This window comes from Rhinichthys klamathensis, unplaced genomic scaffold (assembly GCF_029890125.1).
Source record: "Rhinichthys klamathensis goyatoka isolate OS25496 unplaced genomic scaffold, OSU_Roscu_1.1 h1tg000109l_1, whole genome shotgun sequence".
In the NCBI taxonomy this organism is placed as follows: Eukaryota; Metazoa; Chordata; class Actinopteri; order Cypriniformes; family Leuciscidae; genus Rhinichthys; species Rhinichthys klamathensis.
The window spans coordinates 4,509,523-4,533,332 of NW_026606647.1; the positions used below are offsets into that span (position 1 = coordinate 4,509,523).

At 36.1% G+C, this 23,810-nt stretch overlaps 3 protein-coding genes across 8 annotated transcripts; 2 read left to right on the forward strand and 1 right to left on the reverse strand.

Annotated features, from left to right (window-relative positions):
- The first annotated feature begins 8,090 nt into the window (after positions 1 to 8,090).
- plcxd1 (phosphatidylinositol-specific phospholipase C, X domain containing 1) lies at positions 8,091 to 13,693 on the forward strand. 3 transcript variants are annotated; one of them, XM_056253981.1, is made up of 7 exons: positions 8,091 to 8,207; positions 9,253 to 9,373; positions 9,763 to 9,905; positions 11,023 to 11,151; positions 11,366 to 11,521; positions 11,641 to 11,821; positions 12,584 to 13,692. In XM_056253981.1, exons 2-7 carry the CDS (start codon positions 9,262 to 9,264, stop codon positions 12,838 to 12,840), a joined length of 978 nt encoding a protein of 325 aa, XP_056109956.1. In that variant the 5' UTR covers positions 8,091 to 8,207; positions 9,253 to 9,261; the 3' UTR covers positions 12,841 to 13,692. The 3 variants fall into 3 exon arrangements, with proteins under 3 accessions (XP_056109956.1, XP_056109955.1, XP_056109957.1); XM_056253980.1 differs by lacking the exon at positions 8,091 to 8,207 and adding an exon at positions 8,552 to 8,611 and having other exon boundaries at positions 12,584 to 13,691; XM_056253982.1 differs by lacking the exons at positions 8,091 to 8,207; positions 11,023 to 11,151 and adding an exon at positions 8,552 to 8,611 and having other exon boundaries at positions 12,584 to 13,693.
- Positions 13,694 to 15,124: 1,431 nt separating this feature from the next.
- Positions 15,125 to 18,918, forward strand: si:dkey-66a8.7 (PI-PLC X domain-containing protein 1). The gene is made up of 6 exons (XM_056253988.1): positions 15,125 to 15,234; positions 15,893 to 16,029; positions 16,224 to 16,352; positions 16,457 to 16,612; positions 17,807 to 17,993; positions 18,096 to 18,918. Exons 1-6 carry the CDS (start codon positions 15,135 to 15,137, stop codon positions 18,326 to 18,328), a joined length of 942 nt encoding a protein of 313 aa, XP_056109963.1. The 5' UTR covers positions 15,125 to 15,134; the 3' UTR covers positions 18,329 to 18,918.
- Positions 18,919 to 19,043: 125 nt separating this feature from the next.
- On the reverse strand, positions 19,044 to 23,610 carry gtpbp6 (GTP binding protein 6 (putative)). 4 transcript variants are annotated; one of them, XM_056253986.1, is made up of 11 exons: positions 23,590 to 23,610; positions 23,057 to 23,335; positions 22,826 to 22,963; positions 22,670 to 22,740; positions 22,364 to 22,494; positions 21,526 to 21,596; positions 21,280 to 21,438; positions 20,991 to 21,199; positions 20,375 to 20,523; positions 19,464 to 19,616; positions 19,044 to 19,383 (listed from the first exon to the last, which is right to left on the reverse strand). In XM_056253986.1, exons 1-11 carry the CDS (start codon positions 23,591 to 23,593, stop codon positions 19,257 to 19,259), a joined length of 1,491 nt encoding a protein of 496 aa, XP_056109961.1. In that variant the 5' UTR covers positions 23,594 to 23,610; the 3' UTR covers positions 19,044 to 19,256. The 4 variants fall into 4 exon arrangements, with proteins under 4 accessions (XP_056109961.1, XP_056109960.1, XP_056109962.1 ...); XM_056253985.1 differs by having other exon boundaries at positions 23,587 to 23,610; XM_056253987.1 differs by lacking the exon at positions 23,590 to 23,610 and adding an exon at positions 23,402 to 23,557 and having other exon boundaries at positions 23,057 to 23,248.
- Between the last annotated feature and the right edge of the window lie 200 nt (positions 23,611 to 23,810).

The window sequence follows — 23,810 nt, forward strand, 5'->3', positions numbered from 1 at the left end:
GGAGACACAAGTGAATAGAAATAGGAGCCAAGTTATTACTCCCATCATTACATTACCTTTATTGCATGTTGAACCAAGAAACACATTAATATGCAAATTAAATACAATGTATAGTGACATTGTATAGAATGGGACTACCCATTTATGGCCATGTTTACACACATTGTATAAAGTAAAATAGTATATAAAATCATGTTATATATTTCATAACATTGTTGAGAATCATCAAAGTATGTTTAAAAATCAGCATGAAACCTAAAAATTGATTGGTGAATGAAAAAACAAACATTGTTTTTGCCTATTTATGTCTTTTCATTTTCCTAATAACTAACTACAGAGGACATAGCATAAATATAAATAAAATATATTATCAAAAATCCTTTTGTTTCTTTTGATCCAATGTATTGACAAATTAAATTCATAAAACATTGTGTCTGGTTCTCGGGAGGTCATACTGTTCAAAGAGTTTTAAAGACTTTTATTCAGCAAGGACACATTAAATTGATCAAAAGTGACAGTAAAGACATTTATAATGTTACGAAAGATTTCAAATAAATCCTCTTTAATTTGAACTTTCTACTCATCAAAGAATCCTGAGAAAAATGCATCATGGTTTCCACAACAATATAAAGCTTCACAACTCTTGTTGATAATAAGACAATATAATACAGTAAATATATTTATATTAACAAAAATACAGCAAATTTAAACTGCATTTTTTTCAATCAAATAAATGCAGTGTTTGTGAGCATGAGATTTTGCAACATTAGAGTGCATCTGCCACTTCAAATTGGGAATTCACAAGTCATGTTCATGTAAAGCTCTAAAGCAGTAATTAGTCTGTCATTTTCCTTCAACCTCATTCTTCTCCAGGAGCCCTCTGGCTAGTCCAAATGGAAGTGTTCTCCACAGTTTTAATCATTTTCTTCGCTCCAGAAACCACAATTTCTGCGCTCTGTGGTGTTTCCTCAGGCTGTACCTGCCTCCTGCTGTCAACTAACACAATGAGAGAGAACTCGATAATGAGTGAATCATTTACATTCCGAAGGGATTTCGTTTGGTCATATAAATTGTGCTTACTGGTAAATGATTGCAGAACAGTTCAAATCTTTGATTGCTAATGTAATCAGATTATGCTTAACTTGCTTCAGTTCTAAATGATCAAGCAGAGTAGTGTATCATTCATTATTGCTACCTGAGACATTACATTTTCACTTAAATATTGATATGGATGGATAAATAATGCTGAGCTCCACTGTCATCTGATGTTCTTTTCAAGCTTAACCAAGTTATCTTCTGACTCAACTGATTCTTTTGGTTGAGCGGCTGCTGTGTTAGCTAGGAGCTGGAGCAGGAGCTGCCTAAGGCTTATTGATCATTTGAAGAAAAAGCTGAGTTTGACTACAGTGTTAAACAGCACAGCACTCGCTCTGTTGAGAAAGAAATATAAATCATAGCAGGTAAAAGAAACATCCACTTCTGTAGCTTTTATAAGGATAATAACGTACAGTCTGATGGCCCTTATAGCCACAAAAAAAAAAACGAGACCTCGGCGCTAAGAGAGAGCTGTAAAATAACATTTATAGTTCTGAGCATGCTCATTTAGAAGTTCTATTTGCAAATGTATGTCCATGACTGATGGTAAATTACAGTATGCTTATTGTCAGTGCAATTATAGTTTAAGTACTAAATGCACTGAGTACTCCGGAACAAGTGTAAAATTGTGGGTATCACCTTGTAATATTCTTATCATATAACAATATTGATGTACTTTGTTCAACATCGACATTACAACGTATAAATTAATTTTAGCATTGTAGAAAGTTAAGTAATTCTTTTATAAAGCGTCACATAACCTTTTTAGTCTTGGTTTAGCAATAAAGAACTAGATCAGGATTCCAAACCGCAGCAATGATCCATCTGTTTTGTGTAATTTCAGTGAACTCTGTCCTTGATTGGCTGATTGGCAGGTGTGTTTGACTGGATCTGGATCTAAAATGGAAACTAGATCACCTTGAACAAGGTTAGACACTCCTGGCTTAACTATGAACTTGTCCACATGAGAATAGAGAAGCTAACAGGAGAAATTAAGCTTAAAATCAGGTCATAAACAAGAAGTATTTACACATGAATGAATGAAGAATCTTACATCCCATTTTTAAAATGCACAGTGGCTTGAACACAAAAGTACACTACTGTTCAAAAGTTTGCGGTCAGTAAGATTATTTTTTTTTTTAAAGAAATTAATATTTTAATCAGCAAGGATGTATTCAATTGATTTTTTTTTTTTTTTAAAGACAGCAAAGGCTTTTACTTTGTTAAAAAATATATATTTAAAAGAAATTCTGTTCTTGTGAACTTTCTATTCACCGGAGAATCCAGAAAAAAAAAATCATGGTTTCCACAAAAATATTGAGCAGCACAGCTGTTTTCAACATTAATGATAAAAAGAAATGTTTCTTGAAATCAGCATATTAAAATTATCTTAAAGGGATAGTTCACCCTCATGGGATAATTTTAATTTTTGGGTGAACTATCCCTTTAAGGATCTTGTGACACTGGAGTAATGATGCTGAAAATTCAGCTTTGCCATCACAGAAATACATTATTAAAATATGTTAAATAGAAAACAGTTATTTTAAATTGTAATAATATTTCACAATACTGCTTTAATGTATTTTTTATCAGATAAATGCAGCCTTGGCACAGAAGAGACTTCTTTCAAAAACCCCAAATGTTTGAATGGATATTGCCAGAGGTGGACAAAGTACACAACTTCCTTACTTGAGTGAAAGTACAAACTTACTTATGCCCGTTACCCTTGCCAGGGTATGGGCCGCCAACCACAGATCTCCAGATTATTCTGTCTTTGGCCATTCTTTCCAGCTGGTTCCAGGTGTAGCCTAGCCCATCTTGGTAATGTCGGCTTCGAGGTCACCTGACCAGGTGTTTCTTGAACGGCCTCTTCTCCACTTTCCTTGGGGGTTCCACTTCAACGCCTGTCTGTTGATGTTGGTTGATGCTTTACGAAGAGTGTGCCCTATCCAGCCCCATCTTCTCTTCCTGATTTCTTTCTCTGCAGGGAGTTGAGTCCTTTCCCAAAGGTTGATATTGCTGATGGTGTCAGGCCATCGGATCCGGAGAATTCTTCTAAGAAAGATGTTGATGAAGGTTAGAACCTTCCTGATGGTCATCTTGGTCATCCTCCAGGTTTCAGCTCCATAAAGCAACACTGACTTCACGTTGGAGTTAAATAGGTGAATCTTTGTTGTCAAGGACAGGTCTCTTGAGCTCCAGATGTTCTTGAGCTGTACGTAGGCCACTCTAGCTTTGCCAATCCTTGCTTGACGCCTGCGTCTGTCCCGCCCTGTTGGTCAATGACACTGCCCAGGTAGGTGAAGGACTGAACTTCTTCCAGGGGACTTTCATTCAGCGTGACTGGTTCCTTGCTTGAGGATTTTATCTTTAGGATCTTGGTCTTATCTCTGTTTATGTTGAGGCCAATCTGAGATGAGATAGTTGACACTACATCTGTCTTCTCTTGCATCTGGTGTTTGTTGTGGGAGAGAAGAGCAAGGTCATCAGCAAAGTCCTCGAACTGGGTCCACGAGGTCCACTGGATTGCGTTTTTTCGCTCTCTTGTGGCTTCCTTCATAACCCAGTCAATGGCAAACAGGAACAGGAAGGGTGACAGCAGGCACCCTTGTCTTACACCAGTTTTCACCTGGAAGATGTTAGTGAGCTGCCCTCCATGGATGACTCTACAAGACATTCCATCATAAGATTTTCTTATCAGGTTGACCAACTTAACTGGGATGCCGTAGTGTGGAAGGAGCTTCCAAAGGGTCTCTCGATCCAAGCTGTAAAATGCCTTCTCATAGTCGACAAAGTTGATCAACATTCCACTCGAGGGACTGTGATGCGGATTGTTGCGATCTGGTCAGTGCATGATCTATTCTGCTGGAAGCCTGCTTTTTGATCTCGAAGATGTGTGTCAGCAATGTCTTTCATTCTCTCCAGGAGGATCCGATTGAAAACCTTTCCTGGTACAGACAGAAGTGTAATGCCTCTGTAGTTGGCACAATTGCTGAGGTCACCTTTTTAAGGGATCTTTACCAGGTATCCATCTTTCCAGTTTGTCAGAATCTCCTCTTCTTCCCAGATCATCTCAAAGAGAGGATACAGCATCTCCACTGATGCATCCAAGTCTGCTTTCAGGGCCTCTGCTGGGATGTCATCAGGTCCAGCCCCCTTCGCATTCTTCAACCCGAGTGATGGCTTTCTTGATTCCCTCTCTGGTTGGCTTGTTACAGTTGATGGGTAAGTCTGAGATGGCTGGGTCGATGTTTGGTGGATTTGGTGGAGCTGGTCTATTCAAGAGTTGTTCGAAGTGCTCTGCCCACCTCTTTATGTGCTGTTCGATCTCTTTGATGGTCTTTCCCTTTTTGTCCTTGACAGGTCGCTCTGGCTTGCTGAACTTTCCAGACAGTCGCTTGGTGATGTCATACATTTGTTTCATATTGCCGTTGTATGCTGCCTGCTCTGCTTCAGCTGCCAGTCCACTCACATAGTCTTTCTTATCCTTCTTGATACTCATTTTTACTGCTTTGTTTGCTTTTGGATAATCTATTTGAGCCTGGGCTTTTGCTGCTCTAGTCCTACTGCTATTGACTGCCGCTTTCTTCTTCTTTCTATCCTCTATCTTGGTCAAGGTCTCCACAGTAATCGACTCTTTACGCAGGTGTTTTCTGACTCCGAGTACTTCCTGGCATACTGATCTGAGTGCCTATTTCACTGGCTGCCATCTACAGAGTATTTTGTCTTCTTCTTCTTCATGCAGTTCTTCCAGTACTTCAAACCTGTTCCTAAGCATCAGTCCGAACTCTGCTCTAGTTTTGGGGTCCTTCAGAAGGCTGATGTTATATTTCACTCTTTTATCAGCCATGGCTGTCTAGTTCTTCTTCAATTTCAGCTTCATTCTGGCCACCACCAGGTGATTGTCTACTCCTCTTCTAACTCTAACATCCTGCAGGGATGTCCTAAACTTCTTACTTATACAGATGTGATCTATCTGATTCTCTGTCTTGCTGTTTGGAGATCCTCAGGTGCACTTGTGGATCCGTTTGTGGGGAAAGATGCTACCTCCAATGACCAGGTTGTTGATTGCACACATGTCTGCAAATCTCTCTTCATTCTCATTCATAGTTCCCAGTCCGTGAGTCCCCATGACCTGCTCATATCCTGTGTTATTGGATCCAATCTTGGCATTGAAGTGAAGGGGGTGGATTGGAATCCACTGCTGCTTCAATGTATATGTAATAAGTGATTATAATCGAGGTATTAATCAATATTTTTCCTTCTAAATATCAAATGAGTTGAATGACTTCTCTGGAGATTTTACTTTGTTATAGAAGTTACCAGTGTGATTACTGAAATGTTCTTTTCATGTATTCTTTAATGTCTGTTTTTGATATCTGAATGCAGTAACAGTGCTTGCTTTAATTAGCCCGGCTTCCAGAAATGAAACAGGGACTTGTTTTGTGTTTGAGAAAGGTCTTCAACGTGTTAAAACATATAGGGGTCATTGAAGTCAATATAAGGGATCATTTCTTTGTTAAAGCCTTACTTTGCAGTTAGACCAAAGTGTAGCTCTCCTTGAGAGAAAGAACGCATTATCTTGATGTTTTGAGAGGACTCTCCTGTTTATAGTTAGAGCCTGGCCAAATCCAACCTTGGAAAAGCTGTGTGTCGGTGTGTGTGTTAGTCTTCTTGGTTGCAGGTTAAGGAACCACTGGCATTATTGGAGATTGACTGAGTTGTTGTTCTGGACATGTTGGCGCCCAGCAACCCAAATCTGCGACCTGAAAAGTCATGACGTGCCTAACTTCAGGGTCCGAGTGTCAGCTGCATAATTGATGGAGATATGCTTCAGTGTATCTGTATATGTGTGGAGAATTACAATGTTTATCTATTTCTTAGCCAATGAGAATCATTCAACCTGTAAGCAATGACGTTGCTTAGACCTTGGAAATGGTATAACTGCTGTGATCTTAGGCGTAGGCGGGGCGGCCTACGAACTCCTGTGTGAGTCTTGAAGCTGACTTCTGCTGATGAACCTGCAAACTATTCTTCAGTAAATTTGTACCTATTTGATTGAACCTCACGACTCCTGGTCTTCTTTCATCATATCTGGTCCTGCGTCTTTAAACTGTAAATCCCCTTACAGAAGTGAGGGGATCTCGCCCAACTCTCCTCCTTTATCCTGACTTGAGACAGGCAGTTAGATCTAATAGATCCAACTGGTGGAGTTACAAATACTACTGGTCAAATATTACTCCATTACAAGTAAAAGTTGTAAAGACAGATTTTTACTTAAGTAAAAGTACGTACTCGTTTTTAAAAGTACTTAAAGGGTTAGTTCACCCAAAAATGAAAATTATGTCAGTATTTATCACCCTCATGTTGTTCCAACCCCGTAAGACCTTCGTTCATCTTCGGAACACGAATTAAGATATTTTTGATGAAATCTGAGAGCTGGATAATTCCTCCATACTAGTCCATAGGCTTCTTCAGGGATCGAACTTGCCGGCCTCGAAAAGTTATTAAAGACATCGTTAAAATAGTCCAAGTGACTACAGTGGCTCAATCTTAAGTTTATCAAACGAAGAGAACACTTGTGCGTAGTTAGGTCTTACGGCCGTTAACCGTTCTCTGACAAGCGGATGCAATGAGACCCGGTTTCCGATTTGGTCACGTGACGCTCGAAAAGTGTACTTATGTACAGTACAGTACTCAAGTAAATGTACTTTGTTAACTGTCCACCTCTGGATATTGCTTTAACTCTTCAGAGGAAAGAGAAACATGTAGAGCAGTAACAATTTATTCATTGATGGGATGTTTATTTTTCCAAAGTATAGCTATAGTCCTTCAAGAAAACTGACACTGACTCTACCTAAATGATTTCACCTTAAAAGCTGTAATGTATTTATTTTTTATATTGGAATGAGATTTGACTGATGGAAACTGTAATGTGATAAAAAAAAAAATCATCTAACCATGTATAGGCTAATCTAACTAGAGCCATTGAAAGATTGCAGAGCACAAAGACTGAATGCAATCTCCTTGTGTTCTGTATTAATGTAATGAACATTAGACTATTCTTATTACTGTTCAACAATTTTTACAATGTGAAAAAGCCCTATGTGCTATGGCTGAAGTAATATATTGTCTTGTTTTCCAAACTTTGGCTTTAAAAAGGGGGTTGTGACATAATACAAGACAAAGAAGCCCTTGGAGCCACTCCATGCTGTTCTTATGGAATTTCAGTGAAGTTAAAGGAAGGTTAACTGGAGTCACTGCGTGATAGTGAACTGCATTAAGTTGGCTTTGTCAAATTGAAAACAATGAAACTGCACAGCTGGAATGAATAGGTTGGGCTGTATACTTCATTTTCATAGTTGTTTTATTGAAGATGTTAAATGTAACTGAAAAAATTAATCTGAATAATGTGCTATAGATATTTCTCTTCTGTAGTGATGCTGTGAGGTATTGGAGAAAAGTCCTGTGTCATCGCGAAACACTATTTCTCTTACAACACTGAGGTCAGCGGTTTAGCATTCTACCTCCCTCACAGCAGCAGAGAGGAGCTGCATCACCGGTCCCATCTAGAAAAGGGGAATTAAACTTGTCCAACCAGATGTATTCTGTATTAAAGAATGGCTGTGTGCTGACACACTCATTTCTCGCTTGAACCATTGTCTCATTATAAAGTAAAAATTAAACCACTCCTTCGCCCGCTCTCATGACAAAATATGAATCCTACTATGGGTAAGGTTTATGAATATTAATGACGCAAGGACGACGACGCTTCCATGCGTCCAGCCAAATACCCTAATTAATATTCATGAGCGAAGGTTTTCATTCGTAAATTGTTAGCTGTCTCTCCAACGTCTGCCTTTCAGCAAATCATTTTGCTCTACGTCTCGTTACGTCATTGATATTCATAAGTCAAGTTCAGCAAATCATTTCGTGCTACTGGCACAAGCGTCTCGTCACGTAATTAATATTCATGACCCAAGCCTTCACCGTAGTATGTTTCTGAAAGTGTCAGCCTGACCGGGTGGAGAATGCAGTGGTCAAGGGCGCCGTTTTTATCATTTCTTTTCTCTAATACCTCTTCAATGGACAAATGATGGAAACTTCCAGTTGTACGTATATTCGTTTGATGATTTAAATGAAAGGAAAACTCTGAAACAAGTTTAATTTCATCATTACACGGAGAAGGTTTCTTCCGGACTATTTTGGTTATCAACGCTGGATTTTGTTGTGGATACCCTGCCCTGTTCAACCTTGTGCCGCCAATGACAAGTTCAGCGCCGCTTAACATCCACCTCACTTTTACACGACCACTATGGTGCTATGGGAATCAATGAAGTGGACGAATATATGTAATTTCCTAGCAGCATCCCAGTCCTTCAGCATCGGAATCTGTTGAAGCCGGTTTAACCTGTCCTGTACTTGCGTGTCAAGTGTACCGAAATAACTTACTTTAAACAATAAACATCATTGCTGAAATATTCTTCCTGGACTAAGAAACAACATTTAAAGCCTGGTAAATCCTGATATTTTATAACTCATTACAGTGCACATTTCATATAATATCATTTGGATGAAATCCTGTATTTGCATAGCCACTGGTCTTTTCCCTGATAAACAAACCACAATGAATTCCCATTGCTGGTTTGGCGTTGGTCTTCTCTAGATGGTGGACCATGAGCAACATGAAGCTGCTTGACCTAGGGAGACTTTCTGGTTAATAGGAATGGTTTACTTAAAAATGAAAATTCTGTCATCATTTACTCACCCTCAAGTTGTTTCAAACCTGTATGAATTTCTTTCTTCTGCTGAACACAAAAGAAGATATTTTAAAGAATGTCGGTAACCAGACAGTTGATGGACCCCATTGACTTCCATAGTAGGAAAAAAAATACTTTGGTTTGAATGGTTACCGACATTCTTCAAAATAGAAGAAAGCAGAAGAAAGAAATTCATACAGGTTTGAAAACAACTTGAGGGTGAGTAAATGATGAAAGAATTTTTTATTTTTTAGGTGAACTAGCCTATTCCTTTAACTATGCTGGAGTCTTTTTAACAGGGTGGTCACTTTGTGTTTATTTGGGATATTTATCAAAGTTTAAGATTGAAGTTGAATGAAATACAGTACACATTCTCTCAACTTTTACATTTTGACAGAAATCCAAGATGACATCGGCGATCAGCCAAGTGTCATTGAGTGAACTGCCCATGGATAACTGGATGGCAAATCTGCCCAGTGCACTGTGGGATACACCTCTCTGTTACATGGCTATTCCAGGTATTTAACCTCACTTTTTCATTTATATGTTCACTAACTGCATGCAAAATCTTTTTTTTAATATGCACCTCTGAGTACTGAAAAATATTTTTGTGGGGATTTGACTTTTTTTTTCTTTTTTCTTAAGTGCCCTCAATGATAGAATTTTTATGGTTTAAATTTAATATAAATCCACAGCTATATTATGAAAGTGTGGATATTGTTATTTTTGGAGGGTGCCATTACTTGATGAGTGACCGGAGTTCCAATTTCTGAGTAACTGCAGTGCATACCTTAATTTTATTTTATTTATTTTATTTTTTTACAGTCTGCTTATATTTACTTATAGTTTAGTTCATTACCATTAATGCTCATGGTCAATGTGTCATTGTCATTGTTGTGGGTTGTAGGGAGCCATAATGCCATAACCTACTGCCTGGATAAGAATGACCGCTCTCCAGTGGACCGCACTCAACCAGATATGTTGCAAAAGCTGGACAAGTACATGAAACCCATCATCAGGCCATTTGTATACAAATGGGCAATAGCACAGGTACGTAGTTATGATCTGATTGTGGTTATTTGATCTAATTGCAATTATTTGAGTTAACTGCAATAAGTGTGAAGTTAACATTTTAATCATGTTTTGCCTTCCAAATAAGGGAAATTATATTGCAGCTACATAATATTCTATTATAAATAACTAATTATATAAATATTATTAATTAGATTAAAGTAAAGTATTTAAGGGAAACAATAAAAATAATGAAGACTGTAAAATAAGTTATAGGTCTAATTGTAGTTGTGAAGTGATTTAAAATATTTGTAATTATATCTTATTTTTATTATATATTTTATTATTTGTACGACAAGTAATTGTCAGTTAAAAATTCATAATCGTAACAGGCTTGGTTTGTTGTCACTGTCTTCGGATAGTGTATTTGCATTTTTTTGATTAGTCATAATTTCACAATCTCCATTATATGTTTCTGTATTTTCCATTCAATTACTTGGAACCATTTTACAATTGGTCAATTACACGAACAAATAGTAAACTGTCTGGGTTCATTGAAAACCTTGGTGTTCTTCATATGTTGAAATACAAAAATCATTAATACTAAATCAGAGAAGGCATGATCAAATTCTTTATATCCAACAATTTTGAATGTCACATTAAAAACAAAACAAAAAACAACGACAACAAGTCCATAATGGCTAAACACGTAAAAGCTGAAATAAATGCAGTTATGTTGGGTATGGTATCCCTCACGAGGTTATAGAGCAATTTATGTCAGCATGCATCAGCAGATTCCTGTAGAGCACGAGTCTCTGAAATCTATCAGCATGAGAGGCAGTACATTGCCGTCTGTTGTCATGGAGAAATCAATCAAAGACTCAGCTTTGCTACTGTGATAGCTTTGAAAGCACAATTAGATGGAATAGTTATGACAAAAGTAACATTGGTGGATGAGCATTGTCCCAAATCTATAGGATTATTAGGATAGATTCAAATCAATATAGATACAGTTACGTATTTACGTACATATATGGTTACTGGGTATGTCACTTTCAATGGTTTCACTCACATTGTTTGTCTCCAGCTTGCTGTTTAGCACTATCTTTACTGCACCTGCATTGTTAATGAATGTGCTTTACATTATTTACCATAGGAGTCTTGCATTAGGGAGCAGTTAGATTGTGGAGTGCGATACTGTGACCTGAGGATAGCACATAGGCCTAATGACAGATCAAATGATCTCTACTTCTACCATGGTGTTTATACCACTATGACTGTGGAGGTAAGACTGAAAACAATTGATCGAACAAAAGATGTACATTTAAAAGACTGCCAAGGCGTTTAATGATTTAAAATATAGCATAACATTTCCCAGTATCTGTTTGTTGTGTATTTTGATATGTGCAGTGTAGTTCTAATTTGTTAGAGTTTGATGTTTGAAGAATAGAACTAAATGCTTTTTAATTGAATCAAACTAATTTATTGTGTTATTTCAGAAAGTATTAAAAGAGATCAGAGAGTGGTTGGATGTTCATCCAAAGGAGGTAGTCATCCTCTCATTTAGCCACTTCCTTGGCCTCAATCAAGAGCTTCACACACTGCTTGTCTCAACTATAAAGAGTGTTTTTGATTCCAAACTCTGCCCCATAATGGTATGTATCAATCAATCAATCAATAAAAAAAAATAGATGATGGGAGCTATATATATACAATATAAGTAAAACTATATTTCCAATGCATTATGGAAATATACTTCTGATTTTTCTGTCAGGACAGTGTGACATTACGGACATTGTGGAGCCAGGGTCATCAAGTTATCGTTTCATATGAGGACAATATTGTCAACAGGCACAGAGAATTGTGGTTTCATATACCTTATTGGTGGGCCAACAAGTGCAAGGCTGAAGCGCTGATCGAGGAATTTGAACGTAGAAAACAAAATGGCCGGCCAGGTAATCCTTAATAATATGCCATGAATGAATGAATGATTTTATTCATTACTTTATTACTTAATAAAAAAATCATCCATGGAAAAGTGAAAAAGTTTTCTCGGATAATAATTCATAAGCTGTTATTTTATCAATTATGCTCTTGATAAAAGAATCATCTTTGGAAAAGTGAAATGATTCCTGTAACAGTAACTCATGAGCTTTTATTTTATTGATAAAACGATCATCCTTTGAAAAGTGAAAATGTTTCATGTAGCAAAAATTCATAAGCTATTATTTCATTAATTGTTGTCTTGATAATCTTTGGAAAAGTGAAATGTTTCCTGTAACAGTAACTTGTTTTTTAATATTTATTTATTATTATTGTATTTTATTCTCTTGACAAAACTATCATTCTTGGAAAAACGAAATGTTTCCTGTAACAGTAACTAATAAGCTTTTATTTTATTTTATTGATAAAACGATCATCCTTAGAACAGTGAAAATGTTTCCTCGAAAAATAATTCGTAAGCTATTATTTTATTAATTATTCTCTTGCTAATCTTTGGAAAAGTGAAATGTTTCCTGTAACACTAACTTGTTTTTATTATTTATTCATTATTTATTATTTTATTTTACTCTCTTGATAAAACTATCATCCTTGGAAAAGCTAAATGTTTCCTTAAACATGAACTCATAAGCTTTTATTTAATTTTCTTGACAAAACTGTCATTCTTGGAAAAGTGAAATTAAACCTCAGTTTCCATGCACACCATTTTCCAACAGGCGGATTTTTTGTGACTGGCATCAATCTTACTGAAGATCTGAAGTACATATGCTCCCATCCCACAGAATCACTGAAGGATGTGGTGATGTCTACATATCCCACGTTACTCAGCTGGGTCGAGCAACAGAAGCCTGGCTCTAACCCCGGCTCCCTCAACATCATAGCTGGGGACTTTGTGACAGAGAGACAATTCATACCTACCGTTATTGCACTGAATGAAAATCTGCTCAACAGGACCATAATACCAGAGCCTTGACCCTCTTTAAGCTTGCACAATGTATTTAAGATTTAAAGAATGAAGTGCTTCTCGTTCTTGTGATGTTTTTATACTAGTCAACTTTGCTCTTTTTTTATAAGGGTGCTTACACTATAGAGTTTATGCTGCGTCAGCTCCATTAATTTCAATAGTTATGGTGCATTGTAAGGACTTTCCTTACCCTCAAAATGGATGCTGTCCATCAAACGCTCCATCGTAGAGCTGTATCTAGTGTGTAAGCACCCTGAGGGTGATAGATAATTTTGAGTTATGGGTAGAATAATGTAATGCACTGACTTTTATGACTTGAATTTACTGTCTTAAGCTTATTTATGCAGTCTCCAATATATACCTCTGATTTTGCAAAAATGTTGATCATTTTTAAGGTTCCAACATGTCATGATCAAGGTCCCGGTTACCTTACCACAACTTTACGTACAGTACAGCACCAGACACAAGCACATTACAGGACACAATAAGTTCCCTGGGAGTTTCACAGTTTGAAGTTTGCATGAGAATTGCTGAATACTACTCACTGCAAGCCTCAAATAGGATTATAAAACACTCAGGATTGTTCATTTTTTATGATCTATGCTCTTTTCAACTTTCTACTCTGTGATGGCAAAGGAAATATGATTCAAATAAGTACATGTCTGCATGGTGCACACAATCAAAAGCATGAAGAGACACTGGTATATTTCTGTGGTTGCACATACTGTATGTTCTCTGCCATAGTAGCATGCAATTTAAACCAGTTTAATCATGATATCAGTTTGCTTTACAAACAAATATGCTTACTAAACAATATCAGCAGTTGAATGGAATATAAAATATTCACATTTAATATTTGAAGATTTCCAATCAATAAAACATCTAACTATATTCATTCAATTGTTTGTATTTCTTTTTTTTTCTTTACTGTTTTCACACATATATATTTTTTTTCTTTTTTTTTTCTTTTTCTAATTCCTTAAAGAGATTTCAATATCCAACAAATTTGTCAAAGTCCTTCAGGCTGTTCTGGTTTAATGTTTGTTGTTGATGGTTTGAATTTGTCTTTCTGGTTTTGGAAAAGTTATTTTAGTTTTGAGACTTGCCCTCAAAGAATAAATACCCAATGCAGTTAAATACCTATTATAATACTATTTATGCTGTGTTTGAGTTTCAGTGTAAAATTAATAACAACAGGTGAGTTATTAATACTGAAGGATTCTCTGATTCTATCAGCACCCAAACAAAAAGAATCACACAAGAGAGAGCAAGAATTAGCTGACATAGAAAGCGGTGTTAAACTATGCTTTGTTCTATTGATTATGGACTCTGCTGAAAGCCTTTAGTCAAAGTTAACCCTTGATAAAGGGGTTTTGTGTCTCTATCCAGCTCAAAGATGATAAAATGATGAAAGGTCACCAGATTTCCAAACCACAGTTTGAAATAACATGTTGAAAAATTAGAGAGAGAGAGAAAAAAAGAAAACGAAACTAAATGATTATTTTATTGCCAAATTATGTCTAACGGTAATAAAAGACTTTAATGTTCTGGTAAAATTTGATTATGGTAAAAAATAAATAAATTAAACAACAGGATGGAAAAAGGAGCGTAGACAATGATTATGGGGGTTGACAGCTTTGAGAACGTCGACTTTATAGGCCTATTTTTTTTAATGATTTTTTTAAAAAAAATTTACCGATAGCTGTAGGCTAATTTTGATTAGAAAAATATAAAACAACTGCAATATGCTTAATAAATTGTCAGTTTTTTTTTTATCTAAAAAATTAGTAAAGTAGCCTATCCGGTAACGTGCGTGGCTTTTGTAATGTGATAAAAGAAAAATCTAATTTTTATCTTTTGTGTCTAATATTTTATCCAAAATATCTACACTTAGGCAATGCAAATGTACTGCAGAACAGGAATGACCAAGAATTCTATCAAGTAGCCTAAAGGAAAATATGTTTTTGGGCGGTTTTAACAACTCTTGAACGAAAAAGCCAATCAGCTGTAAAGCGCGAGAGACTGAAGCAGCAGGGAACAAGGAAATACAGAGCTAGCACGTCAAGAGTCTTTCAGTTTCATGTCAATCATAACACGTCCAAAAGACTTTTATTTTCGTAGAAAAATGAGTTCACTAACCGATGTAGAACACATTTAAAAAGAGTTGGGCTTTGAGCCTCGTTATCGATGGTGTGTTATCTGTTGTTTTGCTCAAACACAGGCGGTTTCAGCTGATCAACTCATTTTGTTTAAAACGCAGCCAGAGGCATTTGTGAATAGCTACTGGAAACTCCGGTAAACTGATGGATCACATTAAAGAGGCTGAAATGAAATACGAGGAATGGATGTCATGTTTGCCAGAGAAACTGTGGGATGTCCCTTTAACAAATCTCTCAATACCAGGTGAGTGAGACCCTGTGGAACGACAAGGGAAGTAAAAAAAAAAAAATTAACGATGTTAACATGTTAATATGTTATTATTATAAATGTTATTATTTAAACATATTATGCCATTTTTAATATTTTACCATTTCTTTAAAGTCACCATGAAAGCAAATTTTATGGGATAGAATTGTCGGATAGCCTACTTTACTATTAACAAAACCGGAATTATTATAGGCTAAATGATTTATCCGTAAACATCATTATTTAAATTAATCTGCCCTCATAATCTTTAACCAAAATAACTTCCCGCCTCTTGCTACACGGCTCTTCTCTGATGACCTGATTATTGGCATGAGGGCGGGACCACCTGTCAATCACTTGGGATCACAGCAATAGCAAATGAGATGGACAAAAAAAATCAAGTCCATTCCTACATTTCATTTATCCTACCATTATTATATAAATTACTGCATAATATATAGTTCATTACTTTCCAAATTATCATTCTGAAAATCAAAACACACATCAAATACAGTTTTCTATTAATTACATTTCTTTATCTTTTCTAAATAATCTTGAGTAGATACAGTAATAAAACAGATGCAAAATAGTCTATTTTTCCTGTCCACAAAATTCACAGGGATATTAAAATTCTTTCCAAAACATTTGTTTTCAGGTAGCCATGATGCAATGAGCTACTGTTTGGATATCACTTCTCCTCTGCTCCGGTCAGAGTCAGACACCTTCCGGTTGCTGGATGGAGTTTTCTGCTGTTTCACCCGACCAGCTATTTACAGATGGGCCACTACTCAGGCAGGCATATAGCTCAAATATTGTATTATTTTGACTTCTTAAAATGCCTAATATTTCATAGTAGAGATACAACAAGTGTTTCTCCCATTGCGCTCAGTGTCAATATTTGTTGTAAAAATTCAGGCATTTTTACATGAGAAATGTATTTGTAACAAAAAAAATTGTATCAAAGCCCCTTATTGTATTGCAAGCAGGTGCAAGACATTGTGGAGCAACTTACAGCAGGCATTCGATACTTTGATCTTCGAATTGCCCATAAACAATATGATTCTTCCAAAGAGCTTTACTTCACTCATGTCATTTACACACATGCGACCGTCATTGTAAGTATATGCACATGTTGAGATGAATTAGCGATTTAAGTCTGCCATTTTATTCTTTATTTTGTGTATTTTTTTGGCTTTTATAAACATGTTTTGTTTTATAGAAAACTCTACAGACAGTTGCTTCATGGCTTGAATCTCATCCTAAAGAAATCGTCATTCTGGCTTGTAGTCATTTTGAAGGGCTGGATCATAAACTGCATGAGGAATTCATCTATTCTCTGAAGAAAATCTTTGGCCCTAAGCTGTGCCCTCGCAATGTAAGAAACCATTTGGAATTACAAACACAACATTTTTCCTTAATATAATTCTGATTGTATGATTAATACTCTACAGGTCAAAAGATTAGAATAATTATGATTTTTAATGTGTTTGAAAGAAGTCTGGTAGGTTTACCAAGGCTGCATCAAAAATACAGTAAAACCAGTAATACTGTGAAATAATAATATTACAATTTAAAGGAACCGTGTTCTATTTTAATCTCTTTTAAAATGTAAATTATTTCTGTGATGCAAAGCTGAATTTTCAGCATCATTACTCCAGTTGTCAGTGTCACATGAACCTTCAGAAATCATTCTAATATGCTGATTTAGTGTTTAAGAAACATTTCTTATTATTAATAATGTTGTAAACAGTTGTGCTGCTTAATATTTTTGTTAAAACCATGATACACTACCATTCAAAAATTTGAGGTAAACAGGGACACTTTCAATTGATCAAAAGTGACCATAAAGATATTTATCATATTACACAAGATGTGTGTCAAATAAATGCTGTTCTTTTGAACTTTTTATTCATCAAATAATCCTGGGGAAAAAAGCATCACGGTTGTTTCAACAAATAAATTAAATGTCAAAAACTATTTTCAACATTAATACCAATAATAATTGATAATAAATTAGCACCAATAATAATGGATAATAAATGAACACCAAATCAGCATATTAGAATGATTTCTGAAGGATTATGTGACACTGAAGACTGGAGTCATGATGCTGAAAATTCAGCTTTGCCATGACAAGAATAAATGACATTTTAAAATATATTAAAATAAAAAATCCAGATATTTCATTGTACAAATGTATGTTCAATATTATTGTCAACATTACTGTTTTTACTGTATTTTTAAATAAATAAATGCAGCCTTGGTCAGCAATCTTTTTTTTAAAAACGTAAAAAAATTCCTGATCCCATCCCCCTCTCTCTGTCCCACTTTGCTTCCTGTGCTATCATAATAAAGGCAAAAACCCCAAAAATAAATCTTTAAAAAACAATTATTCCAAAATTTCAGTAAAATACATTAACTTGGGATTAAAAATGGTAAGAGTCAGACTGTTAACCCAAAGGTTGCGGGTTCAACTCTCTATACCGGGCAGGAAATGACTGAGGTGTCCTTGAGCAAGGCACCAAACCCCCAATCGCTCCCTGGGATTATTTCTTTCATATTTTTAAAGGAGTTCCCACTGACCTTGCGGAGCCTGTGGACATCAGGCTATCAAGTAGTTCTATCATATGAGGACCACCAGTCAGCAGCACGCCATGTGGAGTTGTGGAATGCTATCCCGTACCTTTGGGCCAATAAGCCTGATGCAGAAGAGCTGATCCAGTATCTTGAATGGCATAAACAGCATGGTCGACCTGGTGAGAGAAGCTTTAAAAAAAAAGAAAAAAAAAAAGAAGATGGTTCCACATACTTCTAGTCTTAAATATCTGGTCTCTGATCAAAATATTTCTATTGCGCAGAGGGGTTTTTCGTAGCAGGCCTGAATTTGACGACAGATCGATGCTTCATCGCCTCGCACCCTCGGACATCTCTCCAAACTCTGACCCTGGACAATTGGAACTGTGTGAGGAAATGGCTAGAAGATCAGAAACCAGGAGCTGAACGCACAAGTCTAAACATAATAGCAGGCGACTTCATTGGACCCGTCCCATTTTGCTCTCTTGTTATTGCACTCAACAAGAAACTGCTGTAATCAAGGAGTTGTTGAAACACAATGCGTTTAGATTCAAGGTCTTTTAGGCGTTGTTCACAAACCCAGAGTTTACAGCCTAAAGGCGGGTACACACTGTACGATTTATAATAGTCAATTAACGACTGTTGTTTGTCAGTCAGACTGTACAAACATGATCCTCGCTGTAAGTCATGTCACACTGTATGATCTCAGTTGTAATTAACGTCAGAATGTACGGCAGTCAAGATGCGTTAAAACCTGGAGGCACGCAAGCAGGCTCATCCAGAGTCAGCTGGTTTTAGCTGGTATCCCAGGCTGGTTTTAGAGGGGTTTTGGCTACTTTTTTTAGCTATTTGCTTGATGTGTGGAGCAAGTGGTGGTTTGTTGACTCTCATTAATTGCGTCATCAGGTTCGGCGCTCCTATTGGTTGCTGATTTGACGGTTGTCGTAGGAGAAGCCACTGCCAGAATTTCGTCGGAGGTCAAATTTGACCGCAATGGTCATTAATTGGCCGTCGGTGAACATGTCAAACTAGCAAATAAAGACTTCAGATTTTGGCCTAGGATCCGAGAAATCTTTTAGGATTCACAAAATTAGTCTCAGATGGCAAAATCGTACAGTGTGAACCTGTCTTAAAGGTATGCAGGTTAATGCCTGAATGTTAGTGCAATATTTAATCCTCTAGGTGTTTACATATGCCTTTTACTGTATCATGCTGCTTAATAAAAAAAATGTTGATAGACAAAATACATGTATTTTATAACAATATTGTTTATTTTAACACAAAGCAACTTTGCTTCCTAATGTCGGATTTTATTGTCGTAAAATATAGGTTTTTGAGATATTTTAAATACACTGTTTATAGAGCAAATAAATATTTACACATCATTATTGTGTGAATTATTTTGGACGATGTCGTTCTGGCTGTGAAACAGGGGCCAGCTGTAACTAGGTGACCTGAAACCGCTTCCTGTATCGGCCATAAGCAGCTTGGCTAATGATGACTTTGACATTGGCAGTGCAGTCATCTCCAACATCATCTACCGCCTGAACCGTCGCCTCCTTATACAGCCAACTGTAAAGGGCAAAGGGCAGCACATTAGCAAGTCTGTGGATAAAATAATTTAATCCATTATTCATTTTTACTTAACTCACGCTAATTGAGGGGTGTTGAGCTGCACCTTGAGGGTCATTGTTTGTTTTCCGGTATACTTAACAACAGCTTCTTCAATCTTTTCTTTTAACACCTCCAGTCCATGCTGTTTAAGAGCTGATATGGGGGTAACCTCAGGATCACTGGCCTCGTATCTGTAAAATGTATATAAACATATTTATTAAATAATAATAATAAAATATCTCGCTCATGCAAAATGTCATTGCCTGTGAGTTGCTATATGTGGTTACTAAAGTGTAAGTGGTTTAAAAAAAAGAAAAATGTAAATCTCCTGTCACATTATATAAGGCATCATTTACAACTGTAGCATAAAATTCAAGGTGAGTTATGTTTGGAAGTTTAATACTTAAGGCCCTTGCACACCGAGTCCGAAATTTTCGTATGCGTTTTTTCGTATTCGTGATTCGGTGGCTCTGAATTGTCAAAATACCATTCAAACACCATTCAAACTGTTTGCTACGGATGCGAAAAACGCATTTTTTATGACGGACGAAAGTTTCGGAGGCAGTGTGCAAGCATGATTGACATAGCGGTGAGTTTGTATTTATTTTTTAACGTGCGAAAATTTCGGATGCGAATATCTGACTCAGTGTGCAAGGGGCTTTAGGGTTTGAAAATAGTATCAGCAATATTGATTGTTTTAGCAAGCTCCACTAATAATAAAATTAATGGTAACACTTTAATGTTACACGTTACTATATTATGTACTTACTATATTAACAGTAAGTTATGCATAATTACACATAACTAACCCTAAACCAAACCCTAACTCTATAGTAAGTACATATAGTTAATTAATATTACTTAGTACTTAGAGTAAGTACAATGTAACTACGTCACCTTAAAATAAAATGTAACTATTCCTTACTAAATGACTGACTTTGTCTCTCACCCTTCAATGAGGTCGATCTTATTGTGCACCTCTATTATGGAGTTGAGTAGTCTTTCTGGAATCTGAAGATTCTTTAGGACATTCAGAACATTAACCTTTTGATTCACAGTTTCTGGATGACTGATGTCTCTCACATGAATTATGAGGTCCTGCAAAAGGAGAGGGTGTTAAAACTTCTGTAACACTTTACTAAAGCCTTTATATACAATATCATGTGTTATAGAAGTATTTTTAATGCATTCATTATGTCTTGTAATGCATTGTATGGTCTCATGAATAATTGTAACCACAGTTATAATACTTATCTGTTCATTGAACACACCTTTGGAAACTATAATGCATTAAAACACATGACAAACAACCAATTTCAGATGTAACAAGTAATCTGCACATAGTATAATGATGCATTTTAACTTTGGTTACAATTATTTATGAAAAGGTATAATGCATTCACTGATCTATATAAATGTATCTAGATTAGTGAATGCATTATAAGATACATTACGAATACCTTTAAAATGCATTATACATCAAGCCTTTAAGTAAAGTGTTACCAAACTTTCTATGACATCGCTAAAAATAAAAAGCTTTTTAGTGTTGTGTTTTGGGTACATACAGAATGTGTCACATCCTCCAGTGTGGCAGAGAAAGAGTCAATAAGCTGGTGAGGGAGCTGGGACAAAAAGCCAATGGTGTCTACAAACAGTACAGTCATGTGACTTGGCAGCTGTCCGGCATGTACTGTAACATCCAGGGTGGCAAAGAGCTGGTCTTTAGGCTGAAGACCAGCATCTCCAGTCAGTGCTTTAATCAGAGTTGTTTTACCTTCAGAAACAAAGACTATTAATGTGTTTCTTACAATCTCATATAACAGATTAACAAGTTAATATTTATCCAAACCTCACCACAGTTGGTGTAGCCCATGACAGAGATGGTAGGAAAGTCTTTGTGTTTGCGCTGGGAGCGCAGCAGGTGCCTCTTCTTCCTAAGTCGCTCCAGGGCCGATCGGATCTTCAGCTCCCGCTCCTTCAACAACCTCTGTTGCATTTCATACAAGGTTTCACCTGCAGACAACAGTCTGCATGTATTTAGTTCCAGTTAAATACATTAACCTGAGATTAAAAATGGCCCTGGATTAACAGTTTCTTTACCTGAGCCCATAATGTACCTTGAGCCGCCACCTTGCTGGTCTAAGTTTGCCATTTCATTTCTCAGGCATGATCTTATTGTGTTCAAACAAAAAAAATATGTTAAATCTGTGTTTGGTGTTACTTATTAGTGTAATATGAAAGTAATTAGACCAGACTAATAATCACCAAACTGGACAAAATAAAACTCCCTCATTGGCTTTCATTGTGTCACAAGGTACACTACCGTTCAAAAATTCGGGGTTAGTAAAGAATTTTAAAAAAAGAAAGTAAAACTTTTTTTTAGCAAGGATGCATTCAATTGATCAAAAGTGACAATAAAGACTTTTATAATGTTACAAAAGATTTCTATTTCAAATAAATGCTGTTTTGAACTTTCTACTCATCAAAGAATTCTGAAAAAAATGTATCACAGTTTCCACAAAAAATATTAAGCAGCACAACTGTTTTATATATATATACATATATATATATATATTGATATTAAGAAATGTTTCTTGAGGACCAAATCAGTATATTATAAATCTGAAGGATCATGTGACACTGAAGACTGGAGTAATGACAGCTAAAAATACTGCTTTGCCATTACAGGAATAAATACAATTTTAAAATGTATTTAAAAAACAGTAAATTGTAATAATACTTCACAGTATTGCAGTTTTTACCGTATTTTGATCAAATAAATGCAGCCTTTGTGAGCATAAGAATGTTAATTCAAAATTTAAAAAGTACTAAGTTAACCTTAAACTTTTGAACGAAAGTGTTTGCTAGGAAAGGATTCTTGATTTAACCAGGAAACAATATTGATAAGAAAAAGAGTGTACTAACAAACACAATTTACCTGAACAAGGGAATCTCTGCTAAAGAGATCTGCAGTTTGGCCTCTTTTGTACTAGCGTTACATCGGAAAATATGCAGAACAAGTGAGTATCTATCAAGAACTTTTACTCCCCAGGCTTCCTGTAATTCTTTCTGAAACACAAGTATAACACATTGTTACTGACATTTCAATTACAACAGTATTCAAAGTAGAACTTATTATGATAATATTACAGCCACAGAGAATCTAGTACTGTTTTATAGTAATTTTAAGAAGCTTTTGAAGTGAGCATGTATGCAATAACAGTATCATGCTCTGAATACTCACTTCCGAGGAAGGTAAAAGACGCTCCACGTTCACAAAGACAGCTGTGACCTCAGGAGTAGCTCTGATCTTTTCTTAGCAATGTATCAGAGCATATTAGTAAAGATGTCAATTTGTGTCTAAAATATATTATTTATTCAAAACCAGTAAGCTATATACCTGTCAGAGTCTGGAAGTTTCCTTTGCCGAAAATTCTTTTATTTTCTGGTGTCTTGGTGGAAAGGATGATCTTGTCAACAACGCTCCACTTGTGTAAAGTGTTCACCAGCCCAACAGCCTCTTCCATCTGAAGGGCCGCTGTTAAAGGGAACAACTCTGTATTCTGAAATATGTCACATTAATACACTACCTGAAATCAGTTCAAACAGGAGACTTTTTTTCTTTTTTTACCTGTGGTCAGATACTGCTTTCTTCTGCCCCATTTCACATCAGGATGAACAATGAAGATCCTATGGTCTTCTTTACCAATACCTGTGGGGATCTGCTGCTGGAACAGCTCCTCTATTTCAGCTTCATCAATTTCATCTTCCTCTTCCTCTGGATTGTTTTCTGTGCTGTAATTTTTGCTCTTGAACATGCAAGCTGTCAATGACAAAGTCCTTGTTGGCAGAACTGGAACTGCGACCCCAGTCTTTAAACGTTGTCTTGTGCATGGTAAGATGGAAGCAACTAATTTTGAAGAACATTGACAAAATATGATTGGTTTACATTTAGCAAAGTTTGTGTACCACCTACCCAAGACATGTTTGCATAGAAACACATGTTTGGTCAGGACACTGATCTTGTTAAGATTCATCTGCTCAGGTTCAAGTTACAATATAATCAAAGTTGCATAAACATGCAAGCGATCTAGAGCGAAATCAGCAAGAAAGCCATTTATTTTACTGTACAACTAACTCTGCGTATCATATCAGTTTCACCACGCATGTTTTGGTACGTCTTCCTCTCTTTCTTGTGTTCAACAGCAGGGTTCGTTCAACTGCGCCTCCGATAGGATAGATGAGGTATAAAATAAACTCATTCTTTATTTTTTTATTTTTTCAAATACGCAATTATTTCAACTTCCTGATTTTTAATAAATTATACATAAACTGAGAAGAAATTTAAGTGTTTATGCTTTGTTCAATAGTTAAACATAATCCAT